The sequence below is a fragment of the Chlorocebus sabaeus genome, chromosome 20 (genome assembly GCF_047675955.1).
Source record: "Chlorocebus sabaeus isolate Y175 chromosome 20, mChlSab1.0.hap1, whole genome shotgun sequence".
Taxonomy (NCBI): Eukaryota; Metazoa; Chordata; class Mammalia; order Primates; family Cercopithecidae; genus Chlorocebus; species Chlorocebus sabaeus.
Window position 1 is genome coordinate 11039998 of NC_132923.1, and position 23803 is coordinate 11063800.

The window sequence follows — 23803 nt, forward strand, 5'->3', positions numbered from 1 at the left end:
TAGGTTCACATTTATTGCCAAAAGATGTCTACTCTCCTGGAAAACATCTTTGCCATAATTAATCTTTTCAAGCAATATTCAAAAAAAGATAAAAACACTGACACATTGAGCAAAAAAGAGCTGAAGGAACTTCTGGAAAAGGAGTTTCGGCCAATCCTGAAGGTAAGAGTCTCTGACAAGACCAAACGATACAGCATTTGTGTTTCTCATCAATAATCTAACCAAGGGTTATTTTGAGCTCTTTGTGAACTATTTCATTTAAAATAGGAACAGAGTTAATCTTGTCTCAAAAGAGATAGATTTTATTTTCTTCCCCTATACCTGGATGTACATTATAAACACACAGACACACTCAGAGAAAAAAATATATAAATATTTAAAAATTAATGTAAATTAGTTCTTAGTATTTGGTATTTATAATATTCTGCCCAACGTCAACATTATAAGGGGGTATTTACTAAATAAAATTAAGCAATGAATTATATATACTTCTGACTTTTAAAATAAGAAAAAGGGTCACCTACCCCATCATATCTTGACACCTTACTAGTCTTTACATCTTTGTTCACATATAACACCTGAGCGAGGATGAGATGAAAAAGTCTTAAAAAAAACAAAAAGATTTTGTTCCACTATTTGATACTCAAAGATCACAGTGCCTAAATTAACTGTGAATTAATTGGCTGATAATGTGATTCTGTCTGATGCAGTCTCCCTCTGTGACTTCCCTCTGTACAGAATCCAGATGACCCAGATACAGTTGAAGTATTCATGGATCACCTGGATATAGACCACAACAAGAAAATTGACTTCACTGAGTTTCTTCTGATGGTATTCAAGTTGGCGCAAGCATACTATGAGTCTACCAGAAAACAGAATTTACCAATATCAGGACACAAGCACAGAAAGCACAGTCATCATGATAAACATGAAGATAATAAAGAGGAAGAAAACAAAGAAAACAGAAAGAGACCCTTAAGTCTGGAAAGAAGAAACAATAGAAAAGGGAATACGGGAAGGTCCAAGAGTCCAAGAGAAAGAGGGGGAAAAAGGCATGAATCTAGTTCTGAAAAAAAGGAAAGAAAAGGATATTCACCTACACATAAAGAAGAAGAATATGGACAAAACCATCATAAGTCAAGTGAAAAAGAGAAAAACAAGACTGAAATAACGAGATTAGAACACAAGGGGAAGAGGATAAGTGAAAGACAAGAAAAGAAAGAGGACGGACAATTTGATTATGAAAATACAGGAAGAATGGCTGAAAAATGGACAGAATCAGGCCATATTGCCATAAATCATGCAATCCAGGATGAAGCCGATGACACCACTGAAAATATATTGGAAGAAAACAGAAGATATGAGACATCAAGGTCAACTCATGGCAAATCCTCACATCGAGTGAACAGGTCATCAAATGCAAATACAAGCCAGATACCATTGGTAGAGCCAAGAAGAAGAACGCGCCAGAGATCCAGTGTTAGCCAGGACAGTGACAGTGAGGGACACTCAGAAGACTCTGAGAGGCGGTCCGGGTTGGCTTCCAGAAATCATCATGAATCTGTTCGGGAGCAGTCCAGAGATGGCTCCAGACACTCCGGGTCCCATCACCAAGAAAAAGGCGGTCACGGGGACTCTGGAGACAGCTCCAGACAATCAGGAACTCATCACGTAGAGACTACCTCTCATGGACAGGCTGCAACATCCCATGAACAGACAAGATCAAGTCCAGCAGAAAGACATGGATCCCGCCACCAGCAGTCAGCAGACAGCTCCAGACACTCAGGAACAGGGCGTGGACAAGCTTCATCTGCAGTCAGCGACCGTGGACACCAGGGATCAAGCGGTACTCAGTTCAGTGACAGTGAGGGACATTCAGAAGTCTCGGACACACAGTCAGTGTCAGGCCACAGACAGGCTGGCCCCCATCCGCACACCCACCAAGAGTCTGCACGTGGCCGGTCAGTGGAAAGCTCTGGACGTTCAGGGTCTTTTCTCTACCAGGTGAGCACTCATGAACAGTCTGAGTACACCCATGGACGGACTGGGCCCAGCAGTGCAAGAACACAAGGATCCTTCAATGAGCAGGCACGACACAGCTCCAGGCACTCAGCATCCCATGAGGTTCGGAACACCATTCATGGACACCACGGGTCAAGCAGAGGAGGAAGACAGGGATCCCACCATGAGCAATCGGTAGACAGCTCTGGACACTCAGGGTCCCATCACAGCCACACCACCTCCCAGGGAAGGTCTGATGCCTCCCGTGGGGAGTCAGGAGCCAGAAGTGCAAGCAGACAAACACGCCACGAGGAACAATCAGGAGATGGATCCAGGCACTCAGGGTCACGTCACCACGAGGCTTCCAATCGGGCCGACAGCTCTAGAAACTCACAGTCCGGCCAGGGACAATCAGCGGGGTTCAGGACAAGCACACGCCGGGGATCCAGTGTTAGTCAGGACACTGACAGTGGGGGATACTCAGAAGACTCTGAGAGGCAGTCTGAGTCTGCTTCCAGAAACCATCATGGATCTGTTCGGGAGCAGTCAAGACATGGATCCAGACACCCCGAGTCCCATCATGAAGACAGATCCGCTCACGGGCAATCTGCAGACAGCTCCAGACAATCAGGCACTCGTCACACAGAGACTTCCTCTCGTGGACAGGCTGTGTCATCCCATGAACAGGCAAGATCAAGTCCAGCAGAAAAACATGGATCCCACCACCAGCAGTCAGCAGACAGCTCCAGACACTCAGGAACAGGGAATGGACAAGCTTCATCTGCAGTCAGTGACCGCGGACACCAGGGATCAAGCGGTACTCAGTTCAGTGACAGTGAGGGACATTCAGAAGTCTCAGACACACAGTCAGTGTCAGGCCACAGACAGGCTAGCACCCATCCGCACAGCCACCAAGAGTCTGCACGTGGTCGGTCAGTGGAAAGCTCTGGACGTTCAGGGTCTTTTCTCTACCAGGTGAGCACTCATGAACAGTCTGAGTACACCCATGGACGGACTGGGCCCAGCAGTGCAGGAACACAAGGATCCCACAATGAGCAGGCACGAGACAGCTCCAGGCACTCAGCGTCCCATGAGGTTCGGAACACCATTCATGGACACCACGGGTCAAGCAGAGGAGGAAGACAGGGATCCCACCATGAGCAATCGGTAGACAGCTCTGGACACTCAGGGTCCCATCACAGCCACACCACCTCCCAGGGAAGGTCTGATGCCTCCCGTGGGGAGTCAGGAGCCAGAAGTGCAAGCAGACAAACACGTCACGAGGAACAATCAGGAGATGGATCCAGGCACTCAGGGTCACGTCACCACGAGGCTTCCAATTGGGCCGACAGCTCTAGACACTCACAGTCCGGCCAGGGACAATCAGCGGGGTTCAGAACAAGCACGCGCCGGGGATCCAGTGTTAGCCAGGACAGTGACAGTGAGGGACACTCAGAAGACTCTGAGAGACAGTCTGAGTCTGCTTCCAGAAACCATCATGGATCTGTTCGGGAGCAGTCAAGACATGGGTCCAGATACCCCGGGTCCCATCACGAAGACAGAGCCGGTCACGGGCAATCTGCAGACAGCTCCAGACAATCAGGCACTCGTCACACAGAGACTTCCTCTCGTGGACAGGCTGTGTCATCCCATGAACAGGCAAGATCAAGTCCAGCAGAAAGACATGGATCCCGCCACCAGCAGTCAGCAGACAGCTCCAGACACTCAGGAACAGGGCGTGGACAAGCTTCATCTGCAGTCAGCGACCGTGGACACCAGGGATCAAGCGGTACTCAGTTCAGTGACAGTGAGGGACATTCAGAAGTCTCGGACACACAGTCAGTGTCAGGCCACAGACAGGCTGGCCCCCATCCGCACACCCACCAAGAGTCTGCACGTGGCCGGTCAGTGGAAAGCTCTGGACGTTCAGGGTCTTTTCTCTACCAGGTGAGCACTCATGAACAGTCTGAGTACACCCATGGACGGACTGGGCCCAGCAGTGCAGGAACACAAGGATCCCACAATGAGCAGGCACGAGACAGCTCCAGGCACTCAGCGTCCCATGAGGTTCGGAACACCATTCATGGACACCACGGGTCAAGCAGAGGAGGAAGACAGGGATCCCACCATGAGCAATCGGTAGACAGCTCTGGACACTCAGGGTCCCATCACAGCCACACCACCTCCCAGGGAAGGTCTGATGCCTCCCGTGGGGAGTCAGGAGCCAGAAGTGCAAGCAGACAAACACGTCACGAGGAACAATCAGGAGATGGATCCAGGCACTCAGGGTCACGTCACCACGAGGCTTCCAATCAGGCCGACAGCTCTAGACACACACAGTCCGGCCAGGGACAATCAGCGGGGTTCAGGACAAGCACAGGCCGGAGATCCAGTGTTAGCCAGGACAGTGACAGTGAGGGACACTCAGAAGACTCTGAGAGGCAGTCTGAGTCTGCTGCCACAAACCATCATGGATCTGTTCGGGAGCAGTCAAGACATGGGTCCAGACACCCCGGGTCCCATCACAAAGACAGAGCCGGTCATGGGCAATCTGCAGACAGCTCCAGACAATCAGGCACTCGTCACACAGAGACTTCCTCTCGTGGACAGGCTGTGTCATCCCATGAACAGGCAAGATCAAGTCCAGCAGAAAGACATGGATCCCGCCACCAGCAGTCAGCAGACAGCTCCAGACACTCAGAAACAGGGCGTGGACGAGCTTCATCTGCAGTCAGTGACCGTGGACACCAGGGATCAAGCGGTACTCAGTTCAGTGACAGTGAGGGACATTCAGAAGTCTCGGACACACAGTCAGTGTCAGGCCACAGACAGGCTGGCCCCCATCCGCACACCCACCAAGAGTCTGCACGTGGCCGGTCAGTGGAAAGCTCTGGACATTCAGGGTCTTTTCTCTACCAGGTGAGCACTCATGAACAGTCTGAGTACACCCATGGACGGACTGGGCCCAGCAGTGCAGGAACACAAGGATCCCACAATGAGCAGGCACGAGACAGCTCCAGGCACTCAGCGTCCCATGAGGTTCGGAACACCATTCATGGACACCACGGGTCAAGCAGAGGAGGAAGACAGGGATCCCACCATGAGCAATCGGTAGACAGCTCTGGACACTCAGGGTCCCATCACAGCCACACCACCTCCCAGGGAAGGTCTGATGCCTCCCGTGGGGAGTCAGGAGCCAGAAGTGCAAGCAGACAAACACGTCACGAGGAACAATCAGGAGATGGATCCAGGCACTCAGGGTCACGTCACCACGAGGCTTCCAATTGGGCCGACAGCTCTAGACACTCACAGTCCGGCCAGGGACAATCAGCGGGGTTCAGAACAAGCACGCGCCGGGGATCCAGTGTTAGCCAGGACAGTGACAGTGAGGGACACTCAGAAGACTCTGAGAGACAGTCTGAGTCTGCTTCCAGAAACCATCATGGATCTGTTCGGGAGCAGTCAAGACATGGGTCCAGATACCCCGGGTCCCATCACGAAGACAGAGCCGGTCACGGGCAATCTGCAGACAGCTCCAGACAATCAGGCACTCGTCACACAGAGACTTCCTCTCGTGGACAGGCTGTGTCATCCCATGAACAGGCAAGATCAAGTCCAGCAGAAAGACATGGATCCCGCCACCAGCAGTCAGCAGACAGCTCCAGACACTCAGGAACAGGGCGTGGACAAGCTTCATCTGCAGTCAGCGACCGAGGACACCAGGGATCAAGCGGTACTCAGTTCAGTGACAGTGAGGGACATTCAGAAGTCTCGGACACACAGTCAGTGTCAGGCCACAGACAGGCTGGCCCCCATCCGCACACCCACCAAGAGTCTGCACGTGGCCGGTCAGTGGAAAGCTCTGGACGTTCAGGGTCTTTTCTCTACCAGGTGAGCACTCATGAACAGTCTGAGTACACCCATGGACGGACTGGGCCCAGCAGTGCAGGAACACAAGGATCCCACAATGAGCAGGCACGAGACAGCTCCAGGCACTCAGCGTCCCATGAGGTTCGGAACACCATTCATGGACACCACGGGTCAAGCAGAGGAGGAAGACAGGGATCCCACCATGAGCAATCGGTAGACAGCTCTGGACACTCAGGGTCCCATCACAGCCACACCACCTCCCAGGGAAGGTCTGATGCCTCCCGTGGGGAGTCAGGAGCCAGAAGTGCAAGCAGACAAACACGTCACGAGGAACAATCAGGAGATGGATCCAGGCACTCAGGGTCACGTCACCACGAGGCTTCCAATCAGGCCGACAGCTCTAGACACACACAGTCCGGCCAGGGACAATCAGCGGGGTTCAGGACAAGCACAGGCCGGAGATCCAGTGTTAGCCAGGACAGTGACAGTGAGGGACACTCAGAAGACTCTGAGAGGCAGTCTGAGTCTGCTGCCACAAACCATCATGGATCTGTTCGGGAGCAGTCAAGACATGGGTCCAGACACCCCGGGTCCCATCACAAAGACAGAGCCGGTCATGGGCAATCTGCAGACAGCTCCAGACAATCAGGCACTCGTCACACAGAGACTTCCTCTCGTGGACAGGCTGTGTCATCCCATGAACAGGCAAGATCAAGTCCAGCAGAAAGACATGGATCCCGCCACCAGCAGTCAGCAGACAGCTCCAGACACTCAGAAACAGGGCGTGGACGAGCTTCATCTGCAGTCAGTGACCGTGGACACCAGGGATCAAGCGGTACTCAGTTCAGTGACAGTGAGGGACATTCAGAAGTCTCGGACACACAGTCAGTGTCAGGCCACAGACAGGCTGGCCCCCATCCGCACACCCACCAAGAGTCTGCACGTGGCCGGTCAGTGGAAAGCTCTGGACGTTCAGGGTCTTTTCTCTACCAGGTGAGCACTCATGAACAGTCTGAGTACACCCATGGACGGACTGGGCCCAGCAGTGCAGGAACACAAGGATCCCACAATGAGCAGGCACGAGACAGCTCCAGGCACTCAGCGTCCCATGAGGTTCGGAACACCATTCATGGACACCACGGGTCAAGCAGAGGAGGAAGACAGGGATCCCACCATGAGCAATCGGTAGACAGCTCTGGACACTCAGGGTCCCATCACAGCCACACCACCTCCCAGGGAAGGTCTGATGCCTCCCGTGGGGAGTCAGGAGCCAGAAGTGCAAGCAGACAAACACGTCACGAGGAACAATCAGGAGATGGATCCAGGCACTCAGGGTCACGTCACCACGAGGCTTCCAATTGGGCCGACAGCTCTAGACACTCACAGTCCGGCCAGGGACAATCAGCGGGGTTCAGAACAAGCACGCGCCGGGGATCCAGTGTTAGCCAGGACAGTGACAGTGAGGGACACTCAGAAGACTCTGAGAGACAGTCTGAGTCTGCTTCCAGAAACCATCATGGATCTGTTCGGGAGCAGTCAAGACATGGGTCCAGATACCCCGGGTCCCATCACGAAGACAGAGCCGGTCACGGGCAATCTGCAGACAGCTCCAGACAATCAGGCACTCGTCACACAGAGACTTCCTCTCGTGGACAGGCTGTGTCATCCCATGAACAGGCAAGATCAAGTCCAGCAGAAAGACATGGATCCCGCCACCAGCAGTCAGCAGACAGCTCCAGACACTCAGGAACAGGGCGTGGACAAGCTTCATCTGCAGTCAGCGACCGTGGACACCAGGGATCAAGCGGTACTCAGTTCAGTGACAGTGAGGGACATTCAGAAGTCTCGGACACACAGTCAGTGTCAGGCCACAGACAGGCTGGCCCCCATCCGCACACCCACCAAGAGTCTGCACGTGGCCGGTCAGTGGAAAGCTCTGGACGTTCAGGGTCTTTTCTCTACCAGGTGAGCACTCATGAACAGTCTGAGTACACCCATGGACGGACTGGGCCCAGCAGTGCAGGAACACAAGGATCCCACAATGAGCAGGCACGAGACAGCTCCAGGCACTCAGCGTCCCATGAGGTTCGGAACACCATTCATGGACACCACGGGTCAAGCAGAGGAGGAAGACAGGGATCCCACCATGAGCAATCGGTAGACAGCTCTGGACACTCAGGGTCCCATCACAGCCACACCACCTCCCAGGGAAGGTCTGATGCCTCCCGTGGGGAGTCAGGAGCCAGAAGTGCAAGCAGACAAACACGTCACGAGGAACAATCAGGAGATGGATCCAGGCACTCAGGGTCACGTCACCACGAGGCTTCCAATCAGGCCGACAGCTCTAGACACACACAGTCCGGCCAGGGACAATCAGCGGGGTTCAGGACAAGCACAGGCCGGAGATCCAGTGTTAGCCAGGACAGTGACAGTGAGGGACACTCAGAAGACTCTGAGAGGCAGTCTGAGTCTGCTGCCACAAACCATCATGGATCTGTTCGGGAGCAGTCAAGACATGGGTCCAGACACCCCGGGTCCCATCACAAAGACAGAGCCGGTCATGGGCAATCTGCAGACAGCTCCAGACAATCAGGCACTCGTCACACAGAGACTTCCTCTCGTGGACAGGCTGTGTCATCCCATGAACAGGCAAGATCAAGTCCAGCAGAAAGACATGGATCCCGCCACCAGCAGTCAGCAGACAGCTCCAGACACTCAGAAACAGGGCGTGGACGAGCTTCATCTGCAGTCAGTGACCGTGGACACCAGGGATCAAGCGGTACTCAGTTCAGTGACAGTGAGGGACATTCAGAAGTCTCGGACACACAGTCAGTGTCAGGCCACAGACAGGCTGGCCCCCATCCGCACACCCACCAAGAGTCTGCACGTGGCCGGTCAGTGGAAAGCTCTGGACATTCAGGGTCTTTTCTCTACCAGGTGAGCACTCATGAACAGTCTGAGTACACCCATGGACGGACTGGGCCCAGCAGTGCAGGAACACAAGGATCCCACAATGAGCAGGCACGAGACAGCTCCAGGCACTCAGCGTCCCATGAGGTTCGGAACACCATTCATGGACACCACGGGTCAAGCAGAGGAGGAAGACAGGGATCCCACCATGAGCAATCGGTAGACAGCTCTGGACACTCAGGGTCCCATCACAGCCACACCACCTCCCAGGGAAGGTCTGATGCCTCCCGTGGGGAGTCAGGAGCCAGAAGTGCAAGCAGACAAACACGTCACGAGGAACAATCAGGAGATGGATCCAGGCACTCAGGGTCACGTCACCACGAGGCTTCCAATTGGGCCGACAGCTCTAGACACTCACAGTCCGGCCAGGGACAATCAGCGGGGTTCAGAACAAGCACGCGCCGGGGATCCAGTGTTAGCCAGGACAGTGACAGTGAGGGACACTCAGAAGACTCTGAGAGACAGTCTGAGTCTGCTTCCAGAAACCATCATGGATCTGTTCGGGAGCAGTCAAGACATGGGTCCAGATACCCCGGGTCCCATCACGAAGACAGAGCCGGTCACGGGCAATCTGCAGACAGCTCCAGACAATCAGGCACTCGTCACACAGAGACTTCCTCTCGTGGACAGGCTGTGTCATCCCATGAACAGGCAAGATCAAGTCCAGCAGAAAGACATGGATCCCGCCACCAGCAGTCAGCAGACAGCTCCAGACACTCAGGAACAGGGCGTGGACAAGCTTCATCTGCAGTCAGCGACCGAGGACACCAGGGATCAAGCGGTACTCAGTTCAGTGACAGTGAGGGACATTCAGAAGTCTCGGACACACAGTCAGTGTCAGGCCACAGACAGGCTGGCCCCCATCCGCACACCCACCAAGAGTCTGCACGTGGCCGGTCAGTGGAAAGCTCTGGACGTTCAGGGTCTTTTCTCTACCAGGTGAGCACTCATGAACAGTCTGAGTACACCCATGGACGGACTGGGCCCAGCAGTGCAGGAACACAAGGATCCCACAATGAGCAGGCACGAGACAGCTCCAGGCACTCAGCGTCCCATGAGGTTCGGAACACCATTCATGGACACCACGGGTCAAGCAGAGGAGGAAGACAGGGATCCCACCATGAGCAATCGGTAGACAGCTCTGGACACTCAGGGTCCCATCACAGCCACACCACCTCCCAGGGAAGGTCTGATGCCTCCCGTGGGGAGTCAGGAGCCAGAAGTGCAAGCAGACAAACACGTCACGAGGAACAATCAGGAGATGGATCCAGGCACTCAGGGTCACGTCACCACGAGGCTTCCAATCAGGCCGACAGCTCTAGACACACACAGTCCGGCCAGGGACAATCAGCGGGGTTCAGGACAAGCACAGGCCGGAGATCCAGTGTTAGCCAGGACAGTGACAGTGAGGGACACTCAGAAGACTCTGAGAGGCAGTCTGAGTCTGCTGCCACAAACCATCATGGATCTGTTCGGGAGCAGTCAAGACATGGGTCCAGACACCCCGGGTCCCATCACAAAGACAGAGCCGGTCATGGGCAATCTGCAGACAGCTCCAGACAATCAGGCACTCGTCACACAGAGACTTCCTCTCGTGGACAGGCTGTGTCATCCCATGAACAGGCAAGATCAAGTCCAGCAGAAAGACATGGATCCCGCCACCAGCAGTCAGCAGACAGCTCCAGACACTCAGAAACAGGGCGTGGACGAGCTTCATCTGCAGTCAGTGACCGTGGACACCAGGGATCAAGCGGTACTCAGTTCAGTGACAGTGAGGGACATTCAGAAGTCTCGGACACACAGTCAGTGTCAGGCCACAGACAGGCTGGCCCCCATCCGCACACCCACCAAGAGTCTGCACGTGGCCGGTCAGTGGAAAGCTCTGGACGTTCAGGGTCTTTTCTCTACCAGGTGAGCACTCATGAACAGTCTGAGTACACCCATGGACGGACTGGGCCCAGCAGTGCAGGAACACAAGGATCCCACAATGAGCAGGCACGAGACAGCTCCAGGCACTCAGCGTCCCATGAGGTTCGGAACACCATTCATGGACACCACGGGTCAAGCAGAGGAGGAAGACAGGGATCCCACCATGAGCAATCGGTAGACAGCTCTGGACACTCAGGGTCCCATCACAGCCACACCACCTCCCAGGGAAGGTCTGATGCCTCCCGTGGGGAGTCAGGAGCCAGAAGTGCAAGCAGACAAACACGTCACGAGGAACAATCAGGAGATGGATCCAGGCACTCAGGGTCACGTCACCACGAGGCTTCCAATTGGGCCGACAGCTCTAGACACTCACAGTCCGGCCAGGGACAATCAGCGGGGTTCAGAACAAGCACGCGCCGGGGATCCAGTGTTAGCCAGGACAGTGACAGTGAGGGACACTCAGAAGACTCTGAGAGACAGTCTGAGTCTGCTTCCAGAAACCATCATGGATCTGTTCGGGAGCAGTCAAGACATGGGTCCAGATACCCCGGGTCCCATCACGAAGACAGAGCCGGTCACGGGCAATCTGCAGACAGCTCCAGACAATCAGGCACTCGTCACACAGAGACTTCCTCTCGTGGACAGGCTGTGTCATCCCATGAACAGGCAAGATCAAGTCCAGCAGAAAGACATGGATCCCGCCACCAGCAGTCAGCAGACAGCTCCAGACACTCAGGAACAGGGCGTGGACAAGCTTCATCTGCAGTCAGCGACCGTGGACACCAGGGATCAAGCGGTACTCAGTTCAGTGACAGTGAGGGACATTCAGAAGTCTCGGACACACAGTCAGTGTCAGGCCACAGACAGGCTGGCCCCCATCCGCACACCCACCAAGAGTCTGCACGTGGCCGGTCAGTGGAAAGCTCTGGACGTTCAGGGTCTTTTCTCTACCAGGTGAGCACTCATGAACAGTCTGAGTACACCCATGGACGGACTGGGCCCAGCAGTGCAGGAACACAAGGATCCCACAATGAGCAGGCACGAGACAGCTCCAGGCACTCAGCGTCCCATGAGGTTCGGAACACCATTCATGGACACCACGGGTCAAGCAGAGGAGGAAGACAGGGATCCCACCATGAGCAATCGGTAGACAGCTCTGGACACTCAGGGTCCCATCACAGCCACACCACCTCCCAGGGAAGGTCTGATGCCTCCCGTGGGGAGTCAGGAGCCAGAAGTGCAAGCAGACAAACACGTCACGAGGAACAATCAGGAGATGGATCCAGGCACTCAGGGTCACGTCACCACGAGGCTTCCAATCAGGCCGACAGCTCTAGACACACACAGTCCGGCCAGGGACAATCAGCGGGGTTCAGGACAAGCACAGGCCGGAGATCCAGTGTTAGCCAGGACAGTGACAGTGAGGGACACTCAGAAGACTCTGAGAGGCAGTCTGAGTCTGCTGCCACAAACCATCATGGATCTGTTCGGGAGCAGTCAAGACATGGGTCCAGACACCCCGGGTCCCATCACAAAGACAGAGCCGGTCATGGGCAATCTGCAGACAGCTCCAGACAATCAGGCACTCGTCACACAGAGACTTCCTCTCGTGGACAGGCTGTGTCATCCCATGAACAGGCAAGATCAAGTCCAGCAGAAAGACATGGATCCCGCCACCAGCAGTCAGCAGACAGCTCCAGACACTCAGAAACAGGGCGTGGACGAGCTTCATCTGCAGTCAGTGACCGTGGACACCAGGGATCAAGCGGTACTCAGTTCAGTGACAGTGAGGGACATTCAGAAGTCTCGGACACACAGTCAGTGTCAGGCCACAGACAGGCTGGCCCCCATCCGCACACCCACCAAGAGTCTGCACGTGGCCGGTCAGTGGAAAGCTCTGGACATTCAGGGTCTTTTCTCTACCAGGTGAGCACTCATGAACAGTCTGAGTACACCCATGGACGGACTGGGCCCAGCAGTGCAGGAACACAAGGATCCCACAATGAGCAGGCACGAGACAGCTCCAGGCACTCAGCGTCCCATGAGGTTCGGAACACCATTCATGGACACCACGGGTCAAGCAGAGGAGGAAGACAGGGATCCCACCATGAGCAATCGGTAGACAGCTCTGGACACTCAGGGTCCCATCACAGCCACACCACCTCCCAGGGAAGGTCTGATGCCTCCCGTGGGGAGTCAGGAGCCAGAAGTGCAAGCAGACAAACACGTCACGAGGAACAATCAGGAGATGGATCCAGGCACTCAGGGTCACGTCACCACGAGGCTTCCAATTGGGCCGACAGCTCTAGACACTCACAGTCCGGCCAGGGACAATCAGCGGGGTTCAGAACAAGCACGCGCCGGGGATCCAGTGTTAGCCAGGACAGTGACAGTGAGGGACACTCAGAAGACTCTGAGAGACAGTCTGAGTCTGCTTCCAGAAACCATCATGGATCTGTTCGGGAGCAGTCAAGACATGGGTCCAGATACCCCGGGTCCCATCACGAAGACAGAGCCGGTCACGGGCAATCTGCAGACAGCTCCAGACAATCAGGCACTCGTCACACAGAGACTTCCTCTCGTGGACAGGCTGTGTCATCCCATGAACAGGCAAGATCAAGTCCAGCAGAAAGACATGGATCCCGCCACCAGCAGTCAGCAGACAGCTCCAGACACTCAGGAACAGGGCGTGGACAAGCTTCATCTGCAGTCAGCGACCGAGGACACCAGGGATCAAGCGGTACTCAGTTCAGTGACAGTGAGGGACATTCAGAAGTCTCGGACACACAGTCAGTGTCAGGCCACAGACAGGCTGGCCCCCATCCGCACACCCACCAAGAGTCTGCACGTGGCCGGTCAGTGGAAAGCTCTGGACGTTCAGGGTCTTTTCTCTACCAGGTGAGCACTCATGAACAGTCTGAGTACACCCATGGACGGACTGGGCCCAGCAGTGCAGGAACACAAGGATCCCACAATGAGCAGGCACGAGACAGCTCCAGGCACTCAGCGTCCCATGAGGTTCGGAACACCATTCATGGACACCACGGGTCAAGCAGAGGAGGAAGACAGGGATCCCACCATGAGCAATCGGTAGACAGCTCTGGACACTCAGGGTCCCATCACAGCCACACCACCTCCCAGGGAAGGTCTGATGCCTCCCGTGGGGAGTCAGGAGCCAGAAGTGCAAGCAGACAAACACGTCACGAGGAACAATCAGGAGATGGATCCAGGCACTCAGGGTCACGTCACCACGAGGCTTCCAATCAGGCCGACAGCTCTAGACACACACAGTCCGGCCAGGGACAATCAGCGGGGTTCAGGACAAGCACAGGCCGGAGATCCAGTGTTAGCCAGGACAGTGACAGTGAGGGACACTCAGAAGACTCTGAGAGGCAGTCTGAGTCTGCTGCCACAAACCATCATGGATCTGTTCGGGAGCAGTCAAGACATGGGTCCAGACACCCCGGGTCCCATCACAAAGACAGAGCCGGTCATGGGCAATCTGCAGACAGCTCCAGACAATCAGGCACTCGTCACACAGAGACTTCCTCTCGTGGACAGGCTGTGTCATCCCATGAACAGGCAAGATCAAGTCCAGCAGAAAGACATGGATCCCGCCACCAGCAGTCAGCAGACAGCTCCAGACACTCAGAAACAGGGCGTGGACGAGCTTCATCTGCAGTCAGTGACCGTGGACACCAGGGATCAAGCGGTACTCAGTTCAGTGACAGTGAGGGACATTCAGAAGTCTCGGACACACAGTCAGTGTCAGGCCACAGACAGGCTGGCCCCCATCCGCACACCCACCAAGAGTCTGCACGTGGCCGGTCAGTGGAAAGCTCTGGACGTTCAGGGTCTTTTCTCTACCAGGTGAGCACTCATGAACAGTCTGAGTACACCCATGGACGGACTGGGCCCAGCAGTGCAGGAACACAAGGATCCCACAATGAGCAGGCACGAGACAGCTCCAGGCACTCAGCGTCCCATGAGGTTCGGAACACCATTCATGGACACCACGGGTCAAGCAGAGGAGGAAGACAGGGATCCCACCATGAGCAATCGGTAGACAGCTCTGGACACTCAGGGTCCCATCACAGCCACACCACCTCCCAGGGAAGGTCTGATGCCTCCCGTGGGGAGTCAGGAGCCAGAAGTGCAAGCAGACAAACACGTCACGAGGAACAATCAGGAGATGGATCCAGGCACTCAGGGTCACGTCACCACGAGGCTTCCAATTGGGCCGACAGCTCTAGACACTCACAGTCCGGCCAGGGACAATCAGCGGGGTTCAGAACAAGCACGCGCCGGGGATCCAGTGTTAGCCAGGACAGTGACAGTGAGGGACACTCAGAAGACTCTGAGAGACAGTCTGAGTCTGCTTCCAGAAACCATCATGGATCTGTTCGGGAGCAGTCAAGACATGGGTCCAGATACCCCGGGTCCCATCACGAAGACAGAGCCGGTCACGGGCAATCTGCAGACAGCTCCAGACAATCAGGCACTCGTCACACAGAGACTTCCTCTCGTGGACAGGCTGTGTCATCCCATGAACAGGCAAGATCAAGTCCAGCAGAAAGACATGGATCCCGCCACCAGCAGTCAGCAGACAGCTCCAGACACTCAGGAACAGGGCGTGGACAAGCTTCATCTGCAGTCAGCGACCGTGGACACCAGGGATCAAGCGGTACTCAGTTCAGTGACAGTGAGGGACATTCAGAAGTCTCGGACACACAGTCAGTGTCAGGCCACAGACAGGCTGGCCCCCATCCGCACACCCACCAAGAGTCTGCACGTGGCCGGTCAGTGGAAAGCTCTGGACGTTCAGGGTCTTTTCTCTACCAGGTGAGCACTCATGAACAGTCTGAGTACACCCATGGACGGACTGGGCCCAGCAGTGCAGGAACACAAGGATCCCACAATGAGCAGGCACGAGACAGCTCCAGGCACTCAGCGTCCCATGAGGTTCGGAACACCATTCATGGACACCACGGGTCAAGCAGAGGAGGAAGACAGGGATCCCACCATGAGCAATCGGTAGACAGCTCTGGACACTCAGGGTCCCATCACAGCCACACCACCTCCCAGGGAAGGTCTGATGCCTCCCGTGGGGAGTCAGGAGCCAGAAGTGCAAGCAGACAAACACGTCACGAGGAACAATCAGGAGATGGATCCAGGCACTCAGGGTCACGTCACCACGAGGCTTCCAATCAGGCCGACAGCTCTAGACACACACAGTCCGGCCAGGGACAATCAGCGGGGTTCAGGACAAGCACAGGCCGGAGATCCAGTGTTAGCCAGGACAGTGACAGTGAGGGACACTCAGAAGACTCTGAGAGGCAGTCTGAGTCTGCTGCCACAAACCATCATGGATCTGTTCGGGAGCAGTCAAGACATGGGTCCAGACACCCCGGGTCCCATCACAAAGACAGAGCCGGTCATGGGCAATCTGCAGACAGCTCCAGACAATCAGGCACTCGTCACACAGAGACTTCCTCTCGTGGACAGGCTGTGTCATCCCATGAACAGGCAAGATCAAGTCCAGCAGAAAGACATGGATCCCGCCACCAGCAGTCAGCAGACAGCTCCAGACACTCAGAAACAGGGCGTGGACGAGCTTCATCTGCAGTCAGTGACCGTGGACACCAGGGATCAAGCGGTACTCAGTTCAGTGACAGTGAGGGACATTCAGAAGTCTCGGACACACAGTCAGTGTCAGGCCACAGACAGGCTGGCCCCCATCCGCACACCCACCAAGAGTCTGCACGTGGCCGGTCAGTGGAAAGCTCTGGACATTCAGGGTCTTTTCTCTACCAGGTGAGCACTCATGAACAGTCTGAGTACACCCATGGACGGACTGGGCCCAGCAGTGCAGGAACACAAGGATCCCACAATGAGCAGGCACGAGACAGCTCCAGGCACTCAGCGTCCCATGAGGTTCGGAACACCATTCATGGACACCACGGGTCAAGCAGAGGAGGAAGACAGGGATCCCACCATGAGCAATCGGTAGACAGCTCTGGACACTCAGGGTCCCATCACAGCCACACCACCTCCCAGGGAAGGTCTGATGCCTCCCGTGGGGAGTCAGGAGCCAGAAGTGCAAGCAGACAAACACGTCACGAGGAACAATCAGGAGATGGATCCAGGCACTCAGGGTCACGTCACCACGAGGCTTCCAATTGGGCCGACAGCTCTAGACACTCACAGTCCGGCCAGGGACAATCAGCGGGGTTCAGAACAAGCACGCGCCGGAGATCCAGTGTTAGCCAGGACAGTGACAGTGAGGGACACTCAGAAGACTCTGAGAGACAGTCTGAGTCTGCTTCCAGAAACCATCATGGATCTGTTCGGGAGCAGTCAAGACATGGGTCCAGATACCCCGGGTCCCATCACGAAGACAGAGCCGGTCACGGGCAATCTGCAGACAGCTCCAGACAATCAGGCACTCGTCACACAGAGACTTCCTCTCGTGGACAGGCTGTGTCATCCCATGAACAGGCAAGATCAAGTCCAGCAGAAAGACATGGATCCCGCCACCAGCAGTCAGCAGACAGCTCCAGACACTCAGGAACAGGGCGTGGACAAGCTTCATCTGCAGTCAGCGACCGTGGACACCAGGGATCAAGCGGTACTCAGTTCAGTGACAGTGAGGGACATTCAGAAGTCTCGGACACACAGTCAGTGTCAGGCCACAGACAGGCTGGCCCCCATCCGCACACCCACCAAGAGTCTGCACGTGGCCGGTCAGTGGAAAGCTCTGGACGTTCAGGGTCTTTTCTCTACCAGGTGAGCACTCATGAACAGTCTGAGTACACCCATGGACGGACTGGGCCCAGCAGTGCAGGAACACAAGGATCCCACAATGAGCAGGCACGAGACAGCTCCAGGCACTCAGCGTCCCATGAGGTTCGGAACACCATTCATGGACACCACGGGTCAAGCAGAGGAGGAAGACAGGGATCCCACCATGAGCAATCGGTAGACAGCTCTGGACACTCAGGGTCCCATCACAGCCACACCACCTCCCAGGGAAGGTCTGATGCCTCCCGTGGGGAGTCAGGAGCCAGAAGTGCAAGCAGACAAACACGTCACGAGGAACAATCAGGAGATGGATCCAGGCACTCAGGGTCACGTCACCACGAGGCTTCCAATCAGGCCGACAGCTCTAGACACACACAGTCCGGCCAGGGACAATCAGCGGGGTTCAGGAAAAGCACAGGCCGGAGATCCAGTGTTAGCCAGGACAGTGACAGTGAGGGACACTCAGAAGACTCTGAGAGACAGTCTGAGTCTGCTGCCACAAACCATCATGGATCTGTTCGGGAGCAGTCAAGACATGGGTCCAGACACCCCGGGTCCCATCACAAAGACAGAGCCGGTCATGGGCAATCTGCAGACAGCTCCAGACAATCAGGCACTCGTCACACAGAGACTTCCTCTCGTGGACAGGCTGTGTCATCCCATGAACAGGCAAGATCAAGTCCAGCAGAAAGACATGGATCCCGCCACCAGCAGTCAGCAGACAGCTCCAGACACTCAGAAACAGGGCGTGGACGAGCTTCATCTGCAGTCAGTGACCGTGGACACCAGGGATCAAGCGGTACTCAGTTCAGTGACAGTGAGGGACATTCAGAAGTCTCGGACACACAGTCAGTGTCAGGCCACAGACAGGCTGGCCCCCATCCGCACACCCACCAAGAGTCTGCACGTGGCCGGTCAGTGGAAAGCTCTGGACGTTCAGGGTCTTTTCTCTACCAGGTGAGCACTCATGAACAGTCTGAGTACACCCATGGACGGACTGGGCCCAGCAGTGCAGGAACACAAGGATCCCACAATGAGCAGGCACGAGACAGCTCCAGGCACTCAGCGTCCCATGAGGTTCGGAACACCATTCATGGACACCACGGGTCAAGCAGAGGAGGAAGACAGGGATCCCACCATGAGCAATCGGTAGACAGCTCTGGACACTCAGGGTCCCATCACAGCCACACCACCTCCCAGGGAAGGTCTGATGCCTCCCGTGGGGAGTCAGGAGCCAGAAGTGCAAGCAGACAAACACGTCACGAGGAACAATCAGGAGATGGATCCAGGCACTCAGGGTCACGTCGCCCCGAGGCTTCCAATCGGGCCGACAGCTCTAGACACACACAGTCCGGCCAGGGACAATCAGCGGGGTTCAGGACAAGCACAGGCCGGAGATCCAGTGTTAGCCAGGACAGTGACAGTGAGGGACACTCAGAAGACTCTGAGAGACAGTCTGAGTCTCCTGCCAGAAACCATCATGGATCTGTTCGGGAGCAGTCAAGACATGGGTCCAGATACCCCGGGTCCCATCACGAAGACAGAGCCGGTCATGGGCAATCTGCAGACAGCTCCAGACAATCAGGCACTCGTCACACAGAGACTTCCTCTCGTGGACAGGCTGTGTCATCCCATGAACAGGCAAGATCAAGTCCAGCAGAAAGACATGGATCCCGCCACCAGCAGTCAGCAGACAGCTCCAGACACTCAGGAACAGGGCGTGGACAAGCTTCATCTGCAGTCAGCGACCGTGGACACCAGGGATCAAGCGGTACTCAGTTCAGTGACCGTGAGGGACATTCAGAAGTCTCGGACACACAGTCAGTGTCAGGCCACAGACAGGCTGGCCCCCATCCGCACACCCACCAAGAGTCTGCACGTGGCCGGTCAGTGGAAAGCTCTGGACGTTCAGGGTCTTTTCTCTACCAGGTGAGCACTCATGAACAGTCTGAGTACACCCATGGACGGACTGGGCCCAGCAGTGCAGGAACACAAGGATCCCACAATGAGCAGGCACGAGACAGCTCCAGGCACTCAGCGTCCCATGAGGTTCGGAACACCATTCATGGACACCATGGGTCAAGCAGAGGAGGAAGACAGGGATCCCACCATGAGCAATCGGTAGACAGCTCTGAACACTCAGGGTCCCATCACAGCCACACCACCTCCCAGGGAAGGTCTGATGCCTCCCGTGGGGAGTCAGGAGCCAGAAGTGCAAGCAGACAAACACGTCACGAGGAACAATCAGGAGATGGATCCAGGCACTCAGGGTCACATCACCACGAGGCTTCCAATCGGGCCGACAGCTCTAGACACACACAGTCCGGCCAGGGACAATCAGCGGGGTTCAGGACAAGCACAGGCCGGAGATCCAGTGTTATCCAGGACAGTGACAGTGAGGGACACTCAGAAGACTCTGAGAGACAGTCTGAGTCTCCTGCCAGAAACCATCATGGATCTGTTCGGGAGCAGTCAAGACATGGGTCCAGATACCCCGGGTCCCATTACGAAGACAGAGCCGGTCATGGGCAATCTGCAGACAGCTCCAGACAATCAGGCACTCGTCACACAGAGACTTCCTCTCGTGGACAGGCTGTGTCATCCCATGAACAGGCAAGATCAAGTCCAGCAGAAAGACATGGATCCCGCCACCAGCAGTCAGCAGACAGCTCCAGACACTCAGGAACAGGGCGTGGACAAGCTTCATCTGCAGTCAGCGACCGTGGACACCAGGGATCAAGCGGTACTCAGTTCAGTGACAGTGAGGGACATTCAGAAGTCTCGGACACACAGTCAGTGTCAGGCCACAGACAGGCTGGCCCCCATCCGCACACCCACCAAGAGTCTGCACGTGGCCGGTCAGTGGAAAGCTCTGGACGTTCAGGGTCTTTTCTCTACCAGGTGAGCACTCATGAACAGTCTGAGTACACCCATGGACGGACTGGGCCCAGCAGTGCAGGAACACAAGGATCCCACAATGAGCAGGCACGAGACAGCTCCAGGCACTCAGCGTCCCATGAGGTTCGGAACACCATTCATGGACACCACGGGTCAAGCAGAGGAGGAAGACAGGGATCCCACCATGAGCAATCGGTAGACAGCTCTGGACACTCAGGGTCCCATCACAGCCACACCACCTCCCAGGGAAGGTCTGATGCCTCCCGTGGGGAGTCAGGAGCCAGAAGTGCAAGCAGACAAACACGTCACGAGGAACAATCAGGAGATGGATCCAGGCACTCAGGGTCACGTCACCACGAGGCTTCCAATCAGGCCGACAGCTCTAGACACACACAGTCCGGCCAGGGACAATCAGCGGGGTTCAGGACAAGCACGCGCCGGGGATCCAGTGTTATCCAGGACAGTGACAGTGAGGGACACTCAGAAGGCTCTGAGAGACAGTCTGAGTCTGCTGCCAGAAACCATCATGGATCTGTTCGGGAGCAGTCAAGACATGGGTCCAGATACCCCGGGTCCCATCACGAAGACAGAGCCGGTCATGGGCAATCTGCAGACAGCTCCAGACAATCAGGCACTCGTCACACAGAGACTTCCTCTCGTGGACAGGCTGTGTCATCCCATGAACAGGCAAGATCAAGTCCAGCAGAAAGACATGGATCCCGCCACCAGCAGTCAGCAGACAGCTCCAGACACTCAGGAACAGGGCGTGGACAAGCTTCATCTGTAGTCAGTGACCGTGGACACCAGGGATCAAGCGGTACTCAGTTCAGTGACAGTGAGGGACATTCAGAAGTCTCAGACACACAGTCAGTGTCAGGCCACAGACAGGCTGGCCCCCATCCGCACAGCCACCAAGAGTCTACACGTGGCCGGTCAGGGGAAAGGTCTGGACGTTCAGGGTCTTTTTTCTACCAGGTGAGCACTCATGAACAGTCTGAGTACACCCATGGACGGACTGGGCCCAGCAGTGCAGGAACACAAGGATCCCACAATGAGCAGGCACGAGACAGCTCCAGGCACTCAGCGTCCCATGAGGTTCAGGACACCATTCATGGACACCACGGGTCAAGCAGAGGAGGAAGACAGGGATCCCACCATGAGCAATCGGTAGACAGCTCTGGACACTCAGGGTCCCATCACAGCCACACCACCTCCCAGGGAAGGTCTGATGCCTCCCGTGGGGAGTCAGGAGCCAGAAGTGCAAGCAGACAAACACGTCGCGAGGAACAATCAGGAGATGGATCCGGGCACTCAGGGTCACGTCACCACGAGGCTTCCAATTGGGCCGACAGCTCTAGACACTCACAGTCCAGCCAGGGACAATCAGCGGGGTTCAGGACAAGCACGGGCCGGAGATCCAGTGTTAGCCAGGATAGTGACAGTGAGGGACACTCAGAAGACTCTGAGAGGCAGTCTGAGTTTGCTTCCAGAATCCATCATGGATCTGTTCGGGAGCAGTCAAGAGATGGCTCCAGACACTCTGGGTCCCATCACCAAGACAAAGTCGGTCACAGGTACTCTGGAGACAGCTCCAGACAATCAGGAACTCATCACATGGAGACTTCCTCTCATGGACAGGCTGCATCATCCCATGAACAAACGAGATCAAGTCCAGGAGAAAGACATGGATCCCGCCACCAGCAGTCAGCAGACACCTCCAGACACTCAGAAACTGGACGTGGACAAGCTTCATCTGCAGTCAGTGACCGTGGACACCAGGGACCAAGAGGTAGTCAGGTCAGTGACAGTGAGGGATATTCAGAAGACTCAGATACACAGTCAGTGTCAGGCCAGGTACAGGCTGGGCCCCATCCGCACAGCCACCAAGAGTCTGCACGTGGCCGGTCAGGGGAAAGGTCTGGACGTTCAGGGTCTTTCCTCTACCAGGTGAGCACTCATGAACAGTCTGAGTCCACCCATGTACGGACCGGGCCCAGCTCTGGTGGAAGACAAGGGTCCCGCAATGAGCAAGCACGAGACAACTCCAGGCACTCAGTGTCCCATGAGGGTCAGGACACAATTCATGGACACCCAGGGTCAAGCAGAAGAGGAAGGCAGGGATCCCACCATGAGCAATCGGTAGAGAGCTCTGGACACTCAGGGTCCCATCACAGCCACACCACCTCCCAGGGAAGGTCTGATGCCTCCCGTGGGCAGTCAGGATCAAGAAGTGCAAGCAGACAAACACGTCATGAAGAACAATCAGGAGACGGATACAGGCACTCAGGGTCACGTCACCACGAGGCTTCCACTCAGGCCGACAGCTCTAGACACTCACAGTCTGGCCAGGGACAGTCAGAGTGGTCCAGGAGAAGCACACTTCGGGGATCCAGTGTTAGCCAGGACAGTGCCAGTGAGGGACACTCAGAAGACTCTGAGAGGCAGTCTGAGTCTGCTTCCAGAAATCCTCATGGATCTGTTCGGGAGCAGTCAAGAGATGTATCCAGACACCCCCGATCCTATCATCATGATACAGGCAATCATGTTCAATCTTCCTCTGTATATTCAGACACTACTACCAGTAAAGAACATGGTCACTTCGGTAGTCTTTCACAAGATTCTGCATATCATTCAGGAATACAGTCACGTGGCAGTCCTCACAGTTCTAGTTCTTATAATTATCACTCTGAGGGCACTGATATGGAAAGAGGTCAATCAGGTTTAGTTTGGAGACATGGCAGCTATGGTAGTGCAGATTATGATTATGGTGAATCCAGGTTTAGACACTGTCAGCATGGAAGTGTTAGTTACAATTCCAATCCTGTTGTTTTCAAGGAAAGATCTGATATCCGAAAAGCAAGTGAATTTGGTGAAGATCATCCAAGGTATTATGCAACATATATTAATAGGCAACCAGGTTTATATGGCCATTCTAGTGATATATCAAAACAACTGGGATTTAGTCAGTCACAGAGATACTATTACTATGAGTAAGAAATTAATGGCAAAAGAATTAATCCACGAATAGAAGAATGAAGCAAGATCACTTTCAATCAAGAAACTTCATAATACTTTCAGGGAAGTTATCTTTTCCTGTCAATCTGTTTAAAATATGCTACATTATTTCATTAGTTTGGTGGTAGTTTATTTTTATTGTGTAGTGATCTTTAAACTCTATAGTTCAGAAATATTAAATAGAAGAAATCAATATCATGGAGAGCTATCTTTACAAAACTAGGAGTATTTGGCTGGGTGCAGAGGCTCACACCTGTAATCCCAGCACTTTGGGAGGCCGAGGCAGGCAGATCACGAGGTCAGATCAAGACCATCCTGG

The 23803-nt window shown here is 55.0% G+C and overlaps 1 protein-coding gene across 1 annotated transcript; it reads left to right on the plus strand.

Moving 5' to 3' along the window:
* Positions 1–915: 915 nt before the first annotated feature.
* FLG (filaggrin) lies at positions 916–23506 on the plus strand. The gene has a single exon (XM_073008372.1). It carries the CDS (start codon positions 1258–1260, stop codon positions 23461–23463), a length of 22206 nt encoding a protein of 7401 aa, XP_072864473.1. The 5' UTR covers positions 916–1257; the 3' UTR covers positions 23464–23506.
* The last annotated feature ends 297 nt before the right edge of the window (positions 23507–23803 follow it).